At 57.3% G+C, this 14,470-nt stretch overlaps 2 protein-coding genes across 9 annotated transcripts; both read right to left on the reverse strand.

The window, feature by feature from the left end:
* Window positions 1-468: 468 nt before the first annotated feature.
* On the reverse strand, window positions 469-5,318 carry LAT (linker for activation of T cells). 6 transcript variants are annotated; one of them, XM_043455767.1, is made up of 13 exons: window positions 5,208-5,318; window positions 4,591-4,869; window positions 4,368-4,473; window positions 4,207-4,241; window positions 3,879-3,948; window positions 3,681-3,742; window positions 3,561-3,590; window positions 3,419-3,476; window positions 3,248-3,348; window positions 1,400-1,462; window positions 1,108-1,170; window positions 916-990; window positions 469-733 (listed from the first exon to the last, which is right to left on the reverse strand). In XM_043455767.1, exons 1-12 carry the CDS (start codon window positions 5,245-5,247, stop codon window positions 932-934), a joined length of 966 nt encoding a protein of 321 aa, XP_043311702.1. In that variant the 5' UTR covers window positions 5,248-5,318; the 3' UTR covers window positions 469-733; window positions 916-931. The 6 variants fall into 6 exon arrangements, with proteins under 6 accessions (XP_043311702.1, XP_043311701.1, XP_043311699.1 ...); XM_043455766.1 differs by having other exon boundaries at window positions 3,681-3,745; window positions 5,208-5,316; XM_043455764.1 differs by having other exon boundaries at window positions 3,419-3,590; window positions 5,208-5,314.
* Window positions 5,319-5,557: 239 nt separating this feature from the next.
* On the reverse strand, window positions 5,558-14,146 carry SPNS1 (sphingolipid transporter 1 (putative)). 3 transcript variants are annotated; one of them, XM_043455761.1, is made up of 13 exons: window positions 13,817-14,128; window positions 13,525-13,729; window positions 13,363-13,428; window positions 11,731-11,867; window positions 10,408-10,559; window positions 10,252-10,318; window positions 9,282-9,427; window positions 8,500-8,655; window positions 7,993-8,182; window positions 7,465-7,530; window positions 6,862-6,960; window positions 6,175-6,346; window positions 5,558-5,895 (listed from the first exon to the last, which is right to left on the reverse strand). In XM_043455761.1, exons 2-13 carry the CDS (start codon window positions 13,673-13,675, stop codon window positions 5,801-5,803), a joined length of 1,497 nt encoding a protein of 498 aa, XP_043311696.1. In that variant the 5' UTR covers window positions 13,676-13,729; window positions 13,817-14,128; the 3' UTR covers window positions 5,558-5,800. The 3 variants fall into 3 exon arrangements, with proteins under 3 accessions (XP_043311696.1, XP_043311695.1, XP_043311694.1); XM_043455760.1 differs by having other exon boundaries at window positions 13,525-13,733; XM_043455759.1 differs by having other exon boundaries at window positions 13,525-14,146.
* Window positions 14,147-14,470: the final 324 nt, after the last annotated feature.

Below are 14,470 nucleotides of genomic sequence, written 5' to 3' on the forward strand. Positions count from 1 at the left end.
TTTTCAGTCGCTTAGACAATTTTTTAAAGTTCTGTTTTATTAAGAACCACAAAAATTAAGAATTAAGAAGGTCCTCTGAGGTCAGCAGGTCAACTCCTCTGTTTTAAAGATGGGGACACTGGGAGCCAGTGGGGAAGGTCTTACTCCAGACGCCCACCCAGTGCTTCCCCACACCCCCTTCTCCCATCATCACAGCCGTCGCCTGCCACTTCCAAGGACTATCTTGTGGGGAGACGTGTCCGAGCCCCAGGAGTGCCAGCCGGGGTCAGAAACGACCGCACTCAGAAGGCGACATATCCCAGGCTTCATGCAGTCACTCACACATACCTGGTCGGGACCCTTGGGAGCACGAAGGGCCTGTGAGAATGGAGATCCAGAAACACACATGCATTCACACAACCACACAAGTCTTCAGACATAGCCCACTCTCACCCTGACTCCGACCCACTGGCCAGCCAAAGCCAAGAGTACTGCAGACCGCACCAGCCTTTATTCTCTGACAGAGCAGGGCTGGGGCCAGGGTGGTTCATTCTCAGGCTGTGTCAGAAGATGCAGAGTTTAGGGGCCACAGAGACCGGACCCCAAAGTGACAATAAGTTAGGGGGAAAATTCTCAGGCTTTTGTCAGGCCGCAGCCGGGGCAGGGTGCCAAGTGGGGCCCCGCAGAGCCACCACCAGCCGCCCAGCTCAGCATTCCCAGGCGAGGCTCGTTCCAGAACAGGCACGGCCGCATGCTGAAACACAAGAAGACAGGGAGATGGGGAGGGGCTGTGAGTCAGTGGGGAGGTCATCGGTGGGGGTCAGAGGGGGTCCCCAGAGTCAGAGAGAGAGGGCTGAGAGGGTGGGAAGGTGAGGGGAGGGAAGGGTCAAGGGCCTACAGGCCCAGGGCAGGGCTGGGACGGGCAGGCCCTCTCACCAGGCCCTCAGTTCAGCTACAGATTTTCGTAATCCGGAGCTTCCTCGTCCTCCACCTCCTGGGAATTCTGGGTGTCTGTGAGGGAAGGGGAGGCTGCTCTTCAGCTCATAAAGCGAACCCACCCCCATCTCCAAGGCGGCTCCCTCAGGGTCTGCCCCACCTCCCCCACCCCCTCCACACACACACACACACCAGGCTTGGTTTTCGCCCCGGGCTGCAGCTCCTGGGACACGTTCACGTATTCCCGGCTCCCATCTGTGGGGACAGGTCAGAAGGAGGGACAGCCACACCCAAAGGGGGCCAGGTCACACGGAGGATGAGAGAGCAAGAGGACACCCAGGCAGAGGGTGAGGGAGCCACGGGGGGCAGGGGACTGGAGACACCCACCCCAGGATGGTGTGAGAGGAAGGGTGGGGGAGGGGGCAAGAGGGAGGGAGGAGGGACGGCAGACCCCAGGAGGGCGCCAGGAAGGCCCCCCACTCACTCAGAGACGCGTTGGCACTCTCCTCACTCTCAGGAACATTCACGTAATCTTCCCCCGACTCCACTAGAGGAAAAGCATGGGCGCCCCGGGCGCTGTTACCCAGGCTCCCCAAATGCAGACACCCAAGACTTCCCACGTAACCAGCCCGAGCCTCCTGCACACAGACCACCCCCCCTCCAGAGATCATGCCCACCGTCAGCCCGGAGTGGTTCAGTGAGGCCGGCCCTGCAACACCCATGGCCATGGAGAGAAGCTGGGCAACTTAACCAGAACTGAAGAGGGGAAACAATTGTGGGAGGAGCGGCAACAGACCCCAGCGTGGCCCCCAGGCCGGGGAGCAGGGACACGGAGCAGCTCGGGGCGGTGGGGCTGGGCGACATGTGTGGAGAAGGAAACAGCACGCAAGGCTGGGTGCTGTCGGGGCGTCATCAGCCCCACTGGCTCCTCCTCCTCAGCCAGGCCTGCCCTGACCCCCGCTCCTGTCCTCGTTCCTTCCTGGTGCCTCGCGCCATCGACGCCATTTTATTCTTTCAGGGGTTGACTTATTTTCTCCATGCGGCTGGAGACAAGCAGGTGTCGGAGCCAGACTGCCCAGGTTCAAGTCCAGCCTCAGCATTAAACTAACCTCAGACGATCTACCTAACCTCTCCGGCCCTAGGTTTCGTATGATAGGGTGAGGAATGGTACTCACCGCAGAGGGGTGTTGTGAAAATGGTGAGTTAAATAAAATAAGGTCTGTCATATAGTAAGTGCTGCCAAGACTTCTGTTTTTTTTTTTTTTTTTTAAGACTTCTGTTAAAAACACAAATCATTGTACAGATGGGACAAGTGAGAGGCAGGAGGGGAAGGGAGAAGCTCAAAAGCCCCTGGGAAGTGCGAGGTTTAATATTAATAAGTTGGTTGGGAAGATCCCCCAGAGAAGGAAATGGCAACACGCTCTAGGATTCTTGCCTGGGAAATTCCGTGGACAGAGGAGCCTGCCGGGCTACAGTCCACGGGGTTGCAAAAGAATCGGATATGACTTAGCGACTAGACAACGACAACGAACACACATAAAACTCTTAGTAGCGCATGTACTAGGCCCTCAGTAATGTGAGCTGCTTTAATCACAACTCTATCTCATTAGCAGTGATTATTTCAGGGGCAACCAGTAAGTATGATGGATGAATTGCGTGAGTGGATGGATGAACATGAGTGAGTGAATGAATGAATGAAAATAAGCACTTAGACAGATGGTCTGGGGCCCAAGAGAGAGGCCATGAGTTAGGGATGATCTGGATGGCAAATAAAGCCAGGGTGTGGACATGATGGCACAGAGCAAGCATAGAAGGAAAAGAGTAACGGACACTGAAGATCACAAGACACTGATAAAAGCCTCCAAGAGGCAGGATGAAACCAAAACGAAGAGAGAAAAGTAGCCCAAAGGAAACTGAAACAACACTGGAAGCAGAAGAAAACTTTCCAAAGAAACCTAAAAAAGACAGCTGATCATCCCTATCCTTCGAGATTTGCAAGATGATATTGCCTTCATAAAACCAGAGAGGAGGCTCTGAGAAAGGAATATTCAGAGATGAAGAAAGAGCTTTTGGACAAGAAAGACAAAATAAAAGCTCAGAGTCAAAAGAAGAATAGAGTCAAGGAAATCTTGCAGACAATAAAGGCAAACGACAAAGAGGGAAGAGGAGAGAAAAGAAAAGAAGACCAGAGCCGGAAGTCCCCTAGCTGAAGGACAGGAGGGCTAGAAAGAGAGAAGCGAGAAGATGGAGGGGCGCAAGGATCCAGGAGGAGAGGGAAGACCTGAGGGGCCACAGCGCGGAGGGGCAGGGAGTGGTCAGACGGCCGACTCACTGGAGAAGGCGCTGTCTCGGAGGCCGGGTTTGCTGGACGCAGGAGCCGGTGAGACGGCGTTGCCAGTGCTGGTGGCCGGGTCCCTGTCAGGAAGCACCACCCTGCGGGAGTCAAGGGTCGGGTGAGCGAGGAGCCCTGGCCTCGGCCCCCACCTCCCGCCTGGCCACTCACAAGTAGCCCTCGTTGTTATAGTCATCGTCATCTTCGTCCGCATCCTCACAGGCTGCCTCTGGGGGTAACGACACAGGGTCAGTGGAGCCCAGGACGGGTCTCAGCCGCCTCCCAGCCGGGGCCACGGGGGTCCCAGTCACACCCTCGTTCTCGTAGCTGGCCACGCTGTTGGCTGCAGAGAGAACGTGAGAGGGAGACTGAGTCAGCTCGGAGGGGGCCTCTGCCCAGTGGCCCAGCCTGGTGGGTCCGGCTCCACGCTTACCACTGTCTGAGTCCTGCCGGGACGATGCCATACGGTGGGAGCCTCCGAGGGGCTGCGGGGACCTTCTGGGCATCAAAGGTCAGAGGTCATGCTGGGGTGGGGCTCTACGGGGAGAGGGCTTGCAACAGGGCAAGAGGCCCCCAATCCGAGGAGGTGAGGGGGTCAAAGGGGGGATTTGGCAGGGGGAGGGGTACTTACGGGATGGGGAGCAGGTCTGGCTGGCTCTGGAGTGGGTAGGGAGTGGCGGATGGCCGTGGGACGAGTGTGGCTGAGGACACAGGACCAAGCTGAAGGAAATGACTCCACACCTCACCCCCCTACCCTGGCCAGGGCCTCGAAGGGCAGACTGATCCCTGCCACCCCTGGGGCCCTGGAGAGGCCTGGGTGGGGGGACACCATCTCCCTCCCCACCCCCAGCTCAGGCCATGTGGGCGGCCACAGGGGGGAAACAGGACAAAGGCACATGCTATCCCAGGCTAGGGGACCCTCTCCCCGCACCCAAGGGAAGGGACACTCAGGTACTCACGAGGCAGTTTGATCATGATGCTACTTGGGGTCAAACTGGCAGGAGAGACACAGCTCGGGTCAGCAGGTGGGAGAGGCCCTGGACCCCACCCCAGTCCCCCAGGGGCCCAGCCCCACACAGGGCTTTGAGGCAGTCGCACGGGGTCGACAGGGCGGACTCACCTATCGGAGACGGCCGTGTCATATGAGCCTGGGGAAGAGAGGGCCCGTGAGGCAGGAAAAGAGGGTGACGAGGGCAGAGGGTGATGGAGTATGGGGCTCTCAGCGTCTCCGCGTGCAAGAAAGAGTTACAGACAGTTAAAAGCGGGGGAAGGGGTCAGAGAGTGGAGTGAGAATCCCTGGCAGTGTGTCCGGGCATCTGGTCAACCCACCGGCACCCACTCACCTGGCAGCTCCCGGCAACGCACACACAGAGCCATCAGCAACACGGCCAAGAGAGGCAGCAGCAGGGGCCCCAGCACGTAGATGGCCAGGCTGACCGCCTCCATCTGCTTGGACCAGGCCCAGCTGCTCACCGCACACCCCTCCACACAGAGCAGCAGGATGACGGCCAGGCCGGGAAGGGTACTGGCCGCTGGCTGGGAGCCTGGTGGAGGGCGGGGGGGTCCCTGGATCCCCTCCCCTCGCTGGGCTGAGCGGGCGTCAGCGCTGGCTCTGGAAGACCCTGGACCCCAGGGTGGTCAGGCCAGGGCCTGGGCTGGAGTCTGGGGCACCAGCCACCCCTACACAGACCCTGTGCCCCAGCCCTACCTGCCCCTCGCTCCGCGCCCGCCTCTCCTCAGCGCCTGCCTGCCTGTGGCAGGAAGCTGTGGTAAGCGCCGGGTGAGGGCAGGAAATCATCGGGGCTCAGCCGGCTGCACCCGCCCCCTTTCCCACCCCCACCCAGCCAGTGAGGAGGGGGAGGAGGCCGCCTCAGGAGCCACCCTGGGCCCTCCAGAAGGGTCAGCTGGTCTCCCCGGTGAACGGCAACTCATACCCAGGGGAGGAGGGAAAGATGCTTACAGGCTGGCCAGCGGCTGTGGCCTCTACAGCCGTGGCTCATGGAGGCAGCAAGGACAGAAGCTCCGACACCGCGAATTCCGAGGGGCCCCCGGGTGTGCCCACCCCCACCTCACCCTGGCCAGCCTGCCAAGGAGGGCGGGCTCTAGGGGAGACACGGGCGTGACTCACGGTCACACAGAGCCAGCTCACTCCACCCCAATGCTCAGCAGCCCAGAAGGACAGGGCTTTGCCCCAGGGCCCACGGGGGTCACCCGACAGCCCCTGGGACCTTGGGACTAGAGAGGGGGCATCCCCCACCATCCAGAGGTCAGAGGTCCCTAACCCAGAGAGACTCCAGCAGGCACTTGGGGTCTGGCTACAAATTTTATTCAGTTACAAATAGCACCGAGCCCCAGGGCTGCTCCAGTGGCGGGGGCTCCCCTGTCCCGAGCCCCCAGTGTCCCCACCTGGCCACCTATGTAGTGTGTGGGAGCTGGAACATGGCCCAAGGCCCCTCCCAGAAAAAGGGCTAGCCGAGGAGGTGGGCCCTGGGCACCTCCCGGGTGGGCCCGGGGCCAGCTGTGATAGGTCTGCAGACAGCAAGCGGTGATCCCTCAGATAAGCACACTGGACACGGGGACCCGGGTGGAGCGTCCTCGCTGGGGCACCACGATCCGGTCATCAGTGGACTCGGCCTCAGGTAACAGACCTGCCGGGGGAGAGAATCAGAGCCAGGGCTGGATGGACAGACAGACACAGGCCCAGGGAGGGGACAGACAAGCAGTGGCAAATGGACAGGGCAGCAGAGCCGGGCACACAGCAGGGCATGAGCTCATGGGTCAGGCAACCTCGAAGCTGAGGAAGGGGAGGGCTGAGGACTGACAGTGGCCAGGTACACGGGGCTGGGTGGGCAGACAGATGGACAAGCAGGCAGCATCATGAAGCTAGGCAGGGAGCTGTGGGCGGACAGCGGGGAGGCCCGACGGACCCTGCACGTGCAGCTGAGCCTGCCGGCGGTCGCTCTCAATGAAGATGGCGGTGCCCAGGAAGGCCGCACCCCCGAGCGCCCCCACGAAGGCGCAGAGCATGAGTGAGAACTGCAGGGCCCGGAACTCGGACAAGAAGGAGGGGGGCCAGTCCCGGCGGAGGCGGTCAGAGATCTGCAGGGAGACAAGGAAAGAAAAGTCAGGAGAGGGACTTCCCTGTTGGTCCAGTAGCTAAGACTTGGCCTTCCAGTGCAGGGGGCGCAGGTTTGACCCCTGGTTGGGGAGCTAAGAGCCCGCATGCCTCACAGCCAACAAACCAAAACATAAAACAGAAGCAATATTGTAACAAATTCAACAAAGACTTTGCAGAATTTTTCATCAAAAAAATCTTAAAAAAAAAAAAAGTAGAAAAAGAAAAGTCAGGAGAAAGCGGCATGGAAAGGAAGCCCCCAAACTCCAGAAGAATTAAGACTTAAGCCAGGACCTCACCAGTGGAAATCTACCAAGACAAATCCTGCCGGCCGAGCTGAGGCTTCAAGGTGAGGGGTGCCTGGCACAGGGACTCGGATGCCTCACTTGGACTGGGCCCTCCAATTAGGCCTGTGCTCAGGCCACTGGCGACTGGCTGGTGCCAGGAACGTAGGGTCCCTTGAAGCCCACCCCAGGCCTGGCCAAGAGGTCCTGCTCACCGAACCAATGAGGTACGGGCTCCCAGCATCACCTAGCAGGTGGGACAGTACAATCTGGAAGGCTTCGGCAGTGGAGCGTCGTGTGGGGATCACTACGTACTGGTGGGAGAGAGGAGCAGGAGGCAGAGGGTAAGGACAGGACCGAGGCACACCCTAGGCTGACATCAGGGGAGCCCCAGCTCAGAGGTGTGGCTGGGATGAATGGCAGGGCAGGCCCAGACTACAGGCCCACTTGGGGCTGGAAGTCAGTCTCAGGGCTAGGTTCTGAAAAAGGGGTGACCATCACAATTCAAGACAAGTGAGGTTCCCTATGGGGCTTCCCAGGTGATGCTAGTGGTAAAGAACCCGCCTGCTAATGCAGGAGACATAAGAGACATGAGTTCAATCCCTGAGTCAGGAAGATCCCCTGGTGGAGGGCATGCCAACCCACTCCAGTATTCTTGCCTGGAGAATCCCATGGACAGAGGAGCCTGGAGGAGTACAGTGTCCATAGGGTCGCAAAGAATTGGACACAACTGAAGTGACTTAGCACACATGAGGTTTCCTACCCACCACCTGCTCCCATCAGCCACTGGGGTAACCGTGGGCCAGCCACCTACTTACCAGCAGAATATCAGCCACGATGGCCCAGTTCATGGACAACAGTGTCTCTCCAATAAAAATGAAAATCTGGACGATGGGAGGTAGGTGGTGAAGGAGGGGGCATGGGATGGGTCTCACCACAACATGAGCAAACACGTGGTGGGCTCACCAGGTACCAGGTCCCTCTATTAATTCCTTTGACCCTCACAACACCCCAAGGAGACAGGTGCTACAATCATTCCCATTTTACAGAAGAGCAAACACGTGGCGGGCTCACCAGGTACCAGGTCCCTCTATTAATTCCTTTGACCCTCACAACACCCCCAGGAGACAGGTGCTACTGGCATTCCCATTTTACAGCAGCTGACTCTGAGCACAGAGAGGTTAAGTCACTTGCCCAATGTCACACAGCTAAGCATGGCCAGAGCTGAGATGCAAACCCCGGCATTGCCACTCCAGAGTCGGCTCTGACCCCAGTCCTGCCCCCCAGTGCACCATCCCTCCACCCTGGACCCAGACCACCCCCCTAGACACCTGCTGGCTACTCACGTAGGTGGCCACGATGCTGCCACGGGCGCAGGCAAGGGACAGGAAGAGGAAGGGTGCAGAGCCCAGGAGGCCAGCAGCACAAACCAGTGGGTCAGCCCGGGGGTTGGAGCGGCGGAGGCGGCGGCTGATCTCCACGCCGAGGCCCACACCCAGGACCCCGGTGAGGCAGGTGATGAGTCCAAAGATGAGACTAGGGGAGGGAGAGGGAAAGAGGGGCTAGTCCTTCTGCCTGTAAAGCCCCCTAGCCTCACCCTCAAGGCCCAGAGAGGAAGACGGTCCATCCCAGCCACGCTCACAACCCAGGCCTATCCAGGTACAGCATCCCAGAGTTCACAAAGCTCCGAGAGGAAGGCACCTACTCCCAGACCAGGAAACTGAGACTCTGGGAGAGGAAGCAGCTGTGGAGTCAGGATTCAGACTGTCCTTGCCCGAGGCTGAATCACAGACCCTCTCCACTTCATCCCCTGCCACCTGCAGGGCCCCCCAGCCTAGTCCCCATCCCGGTACCTGTCAGAGGAAGAGCAGGAGTCTCCAGGAAGGCAGGGGGGGGTCTCCCCCAAGACCACACGGGAACGCAGCAAGAAAGCAGGGGCCCAAAGAGCCAGGGAGCCCGTGACGAAGGCCACAGCAGTGAAACCAAGGGAAGACAGGATGAAACTGGGACTGGACACAATCAGGAGGGAGGAAGTTAGACTCCACCGAGGTATCGGGTCAGAGAGACCTCTGCTCTTCCTCTCTGGCTTATCTGAATTGTCTGGGCACTGGGTGTAAAGGTTGTCCCTGCTCCGAGGATCTGGGCCTGTAATTTAAGCAGCTACCACAAAGGGGCCACAGTGATAGCATTCCTTACCTTGGGGATAGGGTCAGCTGACAGAACACAACAAACACCATACCCATGTAAATCTCAAAACAGACCCCAGGGCCTCCCTGGGGGTCTCAGATGTTAGGTTAGGATGGAACTAAACTCAGATCAAACCAGTCAGTTTCTAGTAAAGGAAATCAGTCCTGAATATTCACTGGAAGGACTGATGCTGAAGTTGAAACTCCAATACTTTGGCCACCTGATTTGAAGAACCGACTCATTGGAAAAGACCCTGATGCTGGGAAAGACTGAAGGCGGGAGGAGAAGGGGACGACAGAGGATGAGATGGTTGGATGGCATCACTGACTCAATGGACATGGGTTTGAGCAAGCTCCAGGAGTTGGTGAGGGACAGGGAGGCCTGGCGTGCTGTAGTCCATGGGGTCACAAAGAGTCGGACACGACTGAGCGACTGAACTGAAACTCACTTTCTTGCCAGAGCCCTCAGATCTGCCCACCACGAGGTGGGGTTCAGGGGTGGTGAGTCTGAGTGGCGCTCCACAGCTCCCCTTGGTGGCTCCCGTACTACCAGGAATAGCAGCACAACAGCCAACACTCCTAGACCTGGCGTCACCTGGGGAAAGAGTGGGCTTCAGGAAGGGAACAGACTGGGAGGTACTCAGCCCTGGGGAATGAGAGAACATAAAGGGTGTATAAAGACAATTCAGGGCCCGAGACCTCAAACAACCAGTGAGTGCTTGCTCAAGGAAGTTAAACCTGTGACTGAGGGGCGGGAATGACTGTCACTGTCAATGGATCCCCTTTCTGCAAGCCTAACTGCTCCCTCCTTGGCAACAACGGACTTTCCCTAACTTTCTTTTGGGAAACCACTCCCTACATCTCTTTCAACTCATTGGTTCAAAGAGGGTGAGGCTTGAAACCCAGACTTAGCCAACAAGAGCCACATTAACCTCCCAGGCCTTCCTTGGTAGCTGATTCAGTGGAAGGCATGTGACCTGCATTCATCTAATCAGACACCATCCAGGAGTACTGCTCAAGGATCCAGGCTGCTAAAGTTTCTAAATGGGAAGATAAACATGTGGAGCTTTCATTTGCTTGAGAATGAAGACAACACGGGGGAAAGTAGAGCTGAGAAAAAAGATGAGCAAATTCCTGGGACAGTGTGGGTGTCCTGGATCCAGCTTTACCTGACGCTCACCCTGGGACCTTCCATTATGGAGCCAATACAGTCCCATTTGGGGGCTTACAGTTTACAATGGCTTCTGCCACCTGTAACCAAGAGTTTTATCTAGCATGTGGCTTCATGGTGAGAGCAGCTAGGCTTCCTGCAGGCTTAGCAGAGTGAGCAATGACTTAAAAGGGGAGTGCCTGAAGGTAAAAAAAGGGTGAATCAGTGAGCATATTGCTGACCTTCTCCCAGGCTGTGACCCAACTCACCCGCAGAGCCCAGTGCCAGTCTCCAGCCACATCCTTCACTTTGGAGCCTGCAATGTAACCCAGACCACTGGGGAAAGAGTCGGGGAGGAGACAGCTGGTCAGTCACGTCCCAGGTGAGGCCCTCCTGCCTCCCTATCAGGCTCGAGGTCCACTCACCTGCCCACCGGGATGGCAAAGTAGAAGACGCTGAGCATCCGACTCCGCTGGTCTGCCACGAAGAGGTCAGCGATGAGGGTGGGCGCGATGGTGGAGTAACTGGCCTCCCCAACCCCCACCAGGCCCCGGGTCAGGAGGAGCAGCCAGAATCGCTGGGGAATGAGATATGGGGGAGGTGGCACCCCACCCTGCGGCCAGCCTCCCCGCCAATCTCACCAGCCCACTCTGGGGAGGTGGCGGGGATGGCAGGCGAGGCCTGAGTTTCAGAAGCAAACAGACCTGAGCTTGAATCCTGGCTCCACTACTTACTAGCTGTGACTTTGAGAAAGCAACTTAACCTCTCTGAGCCTCAGTTTCCTTATCTGTAAAAGGGGATAATAACAACAACTTGTTCACATAACTACTGTGAGAACTGGACCACAAAAGGTCTATTCATCATTTTGCACCTACTGGTGCAAAATAAATCTTGATTTCTATCTCGTCCACCCATCCAAGACACCCCAGTAGTGAATAATGATCTTAGGTGGGGGTTTATTTGTCTGCCAAAGACACCAAAAGCCAACAAGGCATGATCACCGAAGGAAAGGACGCAGTGTCTGGGGCTGAGGAGACAGAGTCGCAGGGCAGAGAGAGTGAACAGACAGAGGAAAGTTCAAAGGAATAAAGAAGCAACAGCCGGGGAGGCGGGGCAAAAACCAGAAGAGGGGAGTCGGAGAAGTCAGAAGAGTTTCCGGAAGGAAGAAGTGGGTCAACAGAGCCAGAGGCTCCTGGGAGATTAAGGGAGAACAGGCCTAGGAAGTTGGGAGCTACAGTCAGCAACTGAGAGGGCCCTGTTGACTTTGGCAATGGAGTGGTGGGGGCAGGTAAGCCAGCGGTGCTCAAGGCGGGAGTGGGAGGAAAGGAAGTACAGGCGAAGCAGAGCCTTTGACCGGTTGCCCCTTCACCCAGACTGGAGCTGGGGTATGGGAGCCTTTGGGGAAGTCTGGCTAGGAAAAGGAAGACAAACAGAGGGCAGTCCGAGTACAGTTTTTCCCATGGCAGAGGAATGGGAGTGTTTGGTGTGCAGTGGAAGAGGTCAATGGCCAGTCAAAGGGCGAGAGGGGATGATGGACAGAAGAAGGTTCTGGAAGAACAGGGGAGAGGACGGGGTGGGCAGATGACTCAGGCAGGCAAGGGTTAAAAGATGGTATGGACCAAGGGAAGCACACAGCTCCCCAGGCCCAGTCTGCAGTGACTCCAAAGAGCAGCAGCGAAGACTGATGGGAGGGCGGGGGCAGGGGGTAGGGGTGGGGGGTGGAAGCAGGAACCAGCATGGGACCTCACCTCTCTGGGGATGAAGGACGACCCCAGCGTCACCAGAGACCAGAAGGCAATGCCCCCGCACATGAGATACTTCCGATTGTACCTGTCACCCAGGTAGCCAAACACAGGTGCCAACACCATGTAACTGGAGATGAACACTGGGGGGAAGCAGAGAGTCACAGCCCAGCCTCAGTACCCCTACCCCACCCTCCACCCCAGCTCAGGGAGTATGAAGAGGGGTAGAATAACCCCCAATCCTGAAACCATCACAGCTTCCTTCCCGGGTATGGATGGATTGGGGTGGGGGGAGTAGTCATCCAGCCCCATATGCAATGTCTTTCAAATCTTCCACTGTAGAATAGATGGCCCAGCTGACTTATCCTATCCTCCACACCCTGGCCAGAAATCTTATCTAATCCAGCCCCTCCCTACCTCTCCAACCTCACGCTTATCCACATTTCCACTCTGCACCCCAATGGCCCAACTGCCAAGTTCAATACCAAAGTAAGGCTTTGGTATCGAAGGCTATGGAGATGCTGTCCTCTCCATGTCAAACAATCTCTCCTCTCCCCTGAGCTTCACAGACCTCAGCTCCTTTACCTTCGGCTCAGAAACCTTCCCAACCACCACATATCCAATCTTTCTCTATCTCATCTACTCTGTCTTCTTTGACATAACAGTTATTCCTATAGAATACTATCTCATTATTAGTTCAGGGACTGTTGCCCCCTCATGCACAGCAAAATGTTAGCTCCAGGAAGAAAAAGACCTTGCCTGTATTGGGCATGACTGTGTTTCCAGCCCTTAACACAATGCCTGGCACAAAACAGGTGCGGAGAAAGACCTGTTTCTTCTCTAACTCAACAACTCTTTGGAGCTGGGCAGAACTGGACCTGTGATCCCATTCTCATTCCATCCAACTTTGGCTTAAATATCTCCATTTCCTTAGTGGCCTGGAGTGGAGCAGAGAACACTGCAAGACCTTGTCTCAAGCTCCTCTTCTGCCTCAAACCTGTTGTATGACCCTAGGCAAGTCTTAACTGTTCTCCAAGCCTCCGTTTCTTTTTAAAAGTATAGCTTTATTAGCACTCCCTCCAGGGCCTGGCACAAGTAGGTGCTCAGAAATGCATGAAGGAGGGAAGGAAGGTAAAGAGGAGTTGGTCTTGGCTTTGTCTCTCCCATAAATCCCAAAGTTCTGAACAAGTAACACTCACCTCTTTCCCTTCTAGATACCTCCCTCTTCTGCCACTATTTACTGGGTGCAACATTGCACAATCCACTTCACAGGCACTACCTCATTTAATCCCCACATCAGCCCTAGGAGCTGAGCCTGGTTATTGAGTTCCATCTCACCCACAAGGAAAGTGAGGCTTAGAGAAACTGAGGGTCTTACCTACCATCACATTCAGTGAAAAGCTGATGTTTCAACCCATGTCGGCCTAAATATCATTACACTAAACTGACTCCCTCTTGAAATCTCTTTAAATGTGGTGTCCTAGTCAAACAGGACAGCTTCAGGGTAGAGTCGAGGCCATCTCCCTTAGCTCTGGCCACAGTACCTCCCAAAAATGAGGCCCCAGGCAGGCCAGAATGTGGCTTCAAGGAGGTCAGGACAGAAAGAAGAGCCGCTGTGTGTGCCCAGCCTCCACTTACCGGTCTGGATGAGGCCGGAGCTACCGTCTCCGATGTCGAAGAACTGCTCAATGTCCGGAAGGACGCCTGGGAAGGAGAAGACTCAGGATGGGCCGTCCGAGGCAGCCCCACTCAGGACCCCGCTCCCTTCCCCTCTTCAAACTTTCTCCCAGAAGTCAGTACCAGCCACGGTGAAGCGGTCCATGTAGTTGAGGAGGTTGATGTAACACAACACGGCCACTATGAGAGCCGAACGGCCCGAAGACAAGCCCGTGATGCGCTGCAGTCCTTCCTGGTCCGGGACCTCGGGATCCTCGGACTTCGGATTCCCCATGGACCCCGGCAACCCTGGGGTGCCGGGCGCCGGCCCGTCGTCCGTGTCATCCGCCTGGCTGAGGAAGGGCGCGGTGTCGGACCCGGACATGGTCCCGGGGGGCCGCGCCCGCCCGCGCTACTGTCCCACCGACGATCCCACCTGCGAGGGGAGGAGGCTGGAGAAAGGAGGGAACCCAGGCGAGGGTGATGAGCCTGGACACACGAGAGGAGCTTGCCCCGAAGCACAGAGCCGGGGGATGGCGGCCGGGCTCTATCATGCGTCCCCGCGCCGGCGGACACACCGCGCGGAGGGGACCAGTGGAACTCGGGTGAGATCGGAGACAGGAACGGGTTGAGGAGAGTTTGTGATCCTCTGCTCCCCGGTTGAGGCCACCCCTCGCCCCGGCTAGGAGCCCACTTGCACTCGCGGTCGCTCAGCCCGGGTGCTGCACCGCGGCCACCGCCATGTTGTCTAAGAGGCGGTCATGTGACCCTGGAGCAGGGGCTGGGGCGGGAGACGCCCGGGCGCCCGACGCGGCTACGGAGGCCGCGCGCGCCCCTGCGGCGTCGCAGCCTCTCCCACGTCAGGTGACTCTGGCCCCTCACTGGGGTCCTCCGCCGGGTGCGTCCCCGCCGTGACCAGCGACCTAAAGGTAGGTGTCTGGATGAACTGGTGCAGCGCCTCCCCCTCTGAATCTCTGGCTTCCTTCTCTGCAGCGCTACTGGGCAGACCTCTTATCGGAGGAGATCAAACGAGATAATGGAGCCTTAAAAGGTTCTGGAAATAGTAAACATCTCTCATTTCAGTTCAGTC

Source organism: Cervus canadensis, chromosome 32 (genome assembly GCF_019320065.1).
Source record: "Cervus canadensis isolate Bull #8, Minnesota chromosome 32, ASM1932006v1, whole genome shotgun sequence".
Taxonomy (NCBI): Eukaryota; Metazoa; Chordata; class Mammalia; order Artiodactyla; family Cervidae; genus Cervus; species Cervus canadensis.